Source organism: Parasteatoda tepidariorum, chromosome 6 (assembly GCF_043381705.1).
Source record: "Parasteatoda tepidariorum isolate YZ-2023 chromosome 6, CAS_Ptep_4.0, whole genome shotgun sequence".
NCBI classification, from domain to species: Eukaryota; Metazoa; Arthropoda; class Arachnida; order Araneae; family Theridiidae; genus Parasteatoda; species Parasteatoda tepidariorum.
Genome location: NC_092209.1, coordinates 52357585 through 52363584, shown reverse-complemented (window position 1 = coordinate 52363584; position 6000 = coordinate 52357585). Strand labels below are relative to the sequence as shown.

General features: G+C 28.7%; 1 protein-coding gene across 2 annotated transcripts in view; it reads right to left on the bottom strand.

The window, feature by feature from the left end:
- Window positions 1-572: 572 nt before the first annotated feature.
- LOC107451131 (4-galactosyl-N-acetylglucosaminide 3-alpha-L-fucosyltransferase 9) overlaps window positions 573-6000 on the bottom strand; it is a 32465-nt gene continuing 27037 nt past the window's right edge. For both annotated transcript variants that reach the window (XM_016067135.3, XM_016067132.3), the window contains exons 3-4: window positions 5154-5533; window positions 573-2430 (exon numbers count right to left, since the gene is read on the bottom strand). In XM_016067135.3, the coding sequence (XP_015922621.1) occupies window positions 1862-2430; window positions 5154-5533 (949 nt within the window). In that variant the 3' untranslated portion in view covers window positions 573-1861. The remainder of the gene's footprint in view (window positions 2431-5153; window positions 5534-6000) is intronic.

The window sequence follows — 6000 nt, the reverse complement described above, 5'->3', positions numbered from 1 at the left end:
GGCTCCATTGAAAATATTTCTACATAGTTGAAAATATAATATAAAAACCACATCAAAAAACTGGATGATAGGTTGGGTAGAAAGATGGTGGAACTCGATGTGCAACCATCTTCACGTGGTGAGTTTTGGGTTGTTCTGATTTAGCACAATAAACAAATGAAAATTAGGAAAAATGGGTAAACTTGTGTTTTTTTATTTTTTGCGAAAGCAAAAAAAATTTTTCCACGAAAGCACACCCTTTTTTTTCATCAAATTCACAAAAACGCAACCCTAGCAGAAAATGTTTGAACAGGCAAATTTTTGTGATTTTCTCAAAATGCAAAAGCAGGACGGGGGCCTTATTTACAAATTCAAAAACTTATGTGCAGATTTTTCAAAATTTCACAAAAATGTGGAATTATGCTTGGATGCATAAAGAACACAATTCAGTTTTTAATTGGAAGATTGCCACTAGTTAAGCTGGCACAGAGTTTATCAAACAACTTCGTACCAAATTCGAATATTATTATTATTATTAAAATAATATATTACTTTGAATAATAATGTAGTATGAAGCAAAAATTGTAATCATATTCATGCGATATATTTTAATGATCAAAATACAATGAAAATATGAAAACGTTTGCAAAAAATGTCATCAATAAATCACATCATTGCGATATAAATACCTTGAAAGAATAACATTTTTATGTGGCTATACCCACTTCAACTTTGTTTCTAAATAAATATATTATACAAAAGAAATGAAAAATATACTGTACACATATGGCAATTATCTAATAAAATGATAATAAGGAACAAAAACATATCAGTAAGAAATGATATCTGAATGAAAACTTATATCATCATCGATTACAATTCTATGTAGTTTGCATAACTTATTTCAAATTTTATTCTAAACAATGAATGATAATAATGAAATAAAATTTCCTTCATATTGAAATGATGTAACACGATAAAAATATATAAGCTGCATACAAAAAATATGAATAATAAGTAATAAAACGTTTATATTTATACCATGAATCAATAAAACTTTTATGTGGTTTGGCTGAAACTACTTTAACATTAATTTTGAATAGATATTTAATATATACATTATAAAATATTTACATTCATTAAGTAAAAATTGCGTGCATTCTGAAATGATATAATATAATGAAAGAATTGTTAACGAAAAAAAGATCGTAACACTGGGAAATTAATACCATCAAACAATAATCATTTTATGTGGTTTTACACAATTCTACTTTAATAATTCTGACTATAGGGATTACTTTAATGAAATAAAATCTATATGGATATTGAAAATATTGCAATACAATAAAGTATGAAAATGTTTAAAAAAATTCATCAATAAATCATATCAGTAGGACACTTAAACCATCGAACTAAAAACATTAAACACTTCAAATTTAACTCTGAATGAAGATATTTTTTAATTAAGGAAATTTTATGCGTGCCTATGAAAAATAAGACAATAACACTTATATGTTTTTTTTAAGAACCAATTATTAAATTACACCCAAATTTTTTTACACCCAACTCAACCTTAGCTCGGACTAAAAAGAAATTTCAATTCAGAACAACAATCCTATCTACTCTAATGAAATAAAAGTTGTATTCATGCTGAAATGATAGAACACAGTGAAAATATAAAAGCTATTTTTTAAAAAATAATAAATGTGACGCCATGAATGTTTATACCACCAATCAATAACACTTTTATGTGGTTTGACTTAACCCACTTCAATACTTTAATTCTAAATAGATATTAACTTAATGATATTTAAAAAAAATTTATACATATTGAAATAATGTAACACAGTGCAAATATAAAAACTGTTTGCAAAAAATAAAATCAATAATAAATAATATCACATGGATACTTATACCACCAATCAACAACGCTATTATGTGGCTTGACTTGACCCACTACATTTGTGTTTAACTTTTCACACAAACCACAGAGCCACTTGTAAGCACCATCCTGTATGAAATATTTTCTTCGCCACTGAAAATAAGACAAAAATTTTGCATCATTCACTGTAAGCTCCAGTAAATAGTTGGCCAGGTCTTTTGGACTAGAATAATCTCTAACATCGATAAAAGAATGAGGCGGTAAGTGTTCTGCGTAGTTATCGCCACCAAGGACGACTGGTACCATGCCTGACATCAGGGCATAGTAGAGTTTCTCTGTACTGTAATCTTTGCAAACGGAATTTTCGAATGAAAGATAAAATCTGCAGCGGTGAGACAGCCATTTGTAGCAATCTATAGTTTTTTCATAAGGACATGAGTATTTGCCGCACCTTCCGTACACCTCTACAGAAATCGAGTTATTCAAATCATCCACGTATTTTTCTCTGTTACTGGGTGCTTGGCAGTTACTTACAAGCCAGCAGACACTGCTACGATTTAAGCTAATTTCTACAACGGAGAAAAATAATTATATTAAAATATTTGCATTAAAAATAGTTTAAATATTGTTTGTATTAATAGTAATAATAATTTGTATTATAATTTGAAATATTTGCATTGAAAATATTTTAAACAACGTATAAGCTTAATTACTCCGTACTACCCGACAATAATCCTATTTGAAGACATTGGAACAATATAATTATAAGTCACATTTTCAAATTATTTTGGAGAAGATTTTTGGTGAAAAACACCACTATCACCACTATATTTTCTCAGGTTTTTCAATTTCAGTTCATGGTTTTACACAAAATATTGCCTATAACTTGAAAAATATCTTCTATTTCTATTTCACTTGCAAACTTTTAAAAAATCTTGATTAATCAAAAAAAAAAAATTAATATCTCATCTGTTTTTAAACCATTTCTGTTTCACACTTTCCCCTTTGAAATAACCATCAGGGAATACTATTATTCACTTGTTTTAATATTTCGTTCTTGTACTGATGCTTTACTTGCTTGTTCTAACATTTCATTCTTGTTCTGATATTTTATTCGCTTGTTCTAACATTTCATTCTTGTTCTGATATTTCACTCACTTGTTCTAATATTTCATTCGCTTGTTCTGATTCAAGCTACATTATTAATTGATGATCTGACTTAAATTTTTATCATACTGAATTCTGAGTCTTGAAAAACTGACAGCTAAGAGTACAGATAAATTAAAACTTTTCACTTCGAAAAAAAATTTCTACAAAATTAGTCAGTTCTCAAGGAAGTTCATTTAGTTTTAGTTTCCATTTAAGTTCTATTCTGTAAGAAAGTCATAGGACATTCCCTTTTAACATTTTGTTTTAGCCTCAGACAATTTACATAATTCTCATTTTTATTTTTTCGTTTTCAAAATATAAATATCTAAAATTAAAAGAATTATAGAATTTTTCATTTAACTCGTTTAATAAACTTGAGCTTTTTATTATAATTTTGAATAAGAATGTCGGGGAATATTTTAAATAACATTATTTACTTAGTATGTACACAAATATGCTACCCATTTGCACTAAGTATGTAAACATATTAAAATACCATAAGTGCAAAAATTCTATTATTTAATAGATGTTAGTATCAATGAATATATTCCAACACTTCATGAATTATACTTGATGAATAATGCACGATATGAATTGTAAAAATTAGAAATACAGATGCATGCATGTTGTATATATATTATGTATGATTATAAATATCTATTATAAGAAGAATTATGGTATTTTTCATTTAATTTGCATAATGAATTTAAACATTTGTTGTAATTTTCAATAAGGTTATCGGGGAATTTTAAAAAAAAACATTATTTGCTTCGTGCGTGCAAACACAAATATGTTTAACATGTGCAATTTAGTATATAAACACACTAATTCACCATAAGTGCAAAAAATCTATAATTTAATAAATGTTAGTATAAATGAATATATTCCAGCTCTTGAGTCATAATGCGTGATGTGAATTGTAAAAATTAGGAATACAGATGCATGCGTATTGTGTATTTAGATTTGTTAATCAATATTATTAGAACTAAGTGAAACAATCAATAATAGCCCTGCATCCATCGAAAACATGTAAAAAATTCCTTTCCAAACAATGAGGTGGGAAATTTTAGCAGATGCTGTCCCAGTTTCCAACACTTATCAAAAATATTTGTCACTTTCCAAGTATTTCAATAGGTCTTAATTGTTAATCGTGTCTAAGTATTTATTGCAAGATATTCAGGTTGCCCCAACACCGTGTGCAAATAAGAATATTTTGTTGAAACAATAGTTTCTATTAATATTATTAATTGGTTTAAAAAGAAACTTTAACAGACATTTTTAAAATAAAAATATTTTGTTTAAACTTAGAACCATCAGAAGTGCAAAAAATCAGAATAATTAAAGAAATAACTTACATTGCTATATAAATAATACTTTACAAAACCAAATTCTCTCGATTAAAAATTTTTATTCGCTTCAAAAATATATAAATTGGAAACAACAATCTGTACTAGCACTCAAAAATACGCCCCCTATTTAAGATGTTATTGAGAAAAAACAAAATTGATTCGAAATATAGAATGGAAAGTTGCCAATTTAAAATAGAAAATAAATGTAAGAAACAAAATTAGAAAAACCTCACCAGCCAAGAAATAATTCTTAGAAATATTACATTTGTTCTAGAGATGATTGAATTATCTTAATTCTAAATCTGCATGTTTTAAATGTACATTCTGAAGAGCTGTGAAATTTCCAATCTTCAAGCAAAATCCTTCCACTTAAAGTGTAAAAAGCTATTCTTTTTTTCATAAATATAAATGTTACAAATTTAAAAAACGAGAGAGAATTTGAATGAGGTTTAATTTTAGAGAATCTGAAAAAGAAACGGAGATATAAATACATCATCATAGCATAAATAAATTACTATGCAGATGGGGGGGGAGGAATATTACTACACTGTCAAAAGTTTTGAAGCTTGTGGCATCATGATATAGTACAAATTTGCAACACATTTAATATTGTAAGTTGAATCGTATTATGGTGCTCCTTAAACTTGATTACAAGATTCCATGGTTCCACTAGAATGGAAACATGGTTTAGTTTAATAATTTCGCACTACATTCGAAAATTTTACATTAACACTGAACTGAGAATGCAAAAGGAACTGGCATAAAAGAACATAAATACATCTACTCAAACCTACCTGGCATTTCTGCCACTTTGGTACGAGAAATGACTTTACCATAAGGCGCTTTTATGTCAGAATCTTTTCTATAAGTAGCTGTCCAGTGAATTTTGTCATCTAGTTTCCAAAGGGCATCCGCTGATGTATGAGGAGGAGCTTCTTTGTTGAAAAGTACCAGAAAAGGACAGCTTGAAGTCTGCTCATTTGAGAAGGGACAAACTGGAAGATCGTCTGGCTTTATATTCCTCCAGTGCAGGACTACTGCGCTACTATGATTTAGGTGAATGCGATCCGAAGTTACATTACAATTGTCAACAGGGCACTGAAGCTCTTTGGTTGATGGTAGCCAATTTTGTTTGCCGAAATAAGACGTCCACAGCAAGATTAAGTGATGCTTCCTGTAGAGTTTTAAATAAATGTGTGTAGCAATAATCATTAAATTAATACAGTAGAACACCGAAGCCGATCGGGATAATGCAAAATTCGGATAATTGGACAGCTTTAAAAAACGGTTATGAGAATGTTTTTAAGTAACTTCCCTTCACACATTTTTCTAAGACTTAGAATTGATAATTGTAGTAGTACCTGTTATAGCATATTATGAATAACGTGTTTAAAAGTTTAAATTTTTTTTTTTTTCAATTTCATTAGAAGCCTCCTCCCATATTAGAAATTGATATAACCGACATAACCGGAAAAAAATCTGAGGTTCTTTTTCAAGGGCACCGATGGTCAAAAGAAGCCATTTTTACACCCCTTAGATGCATTCTTAAAACAAAGTAGCCTTTTCGGAATCGAGAAGATGTGGAAAAACACATTATCCTTGGAACATCTGGTTTATCGGCAAGCCGGCAAGTCGGCTTTT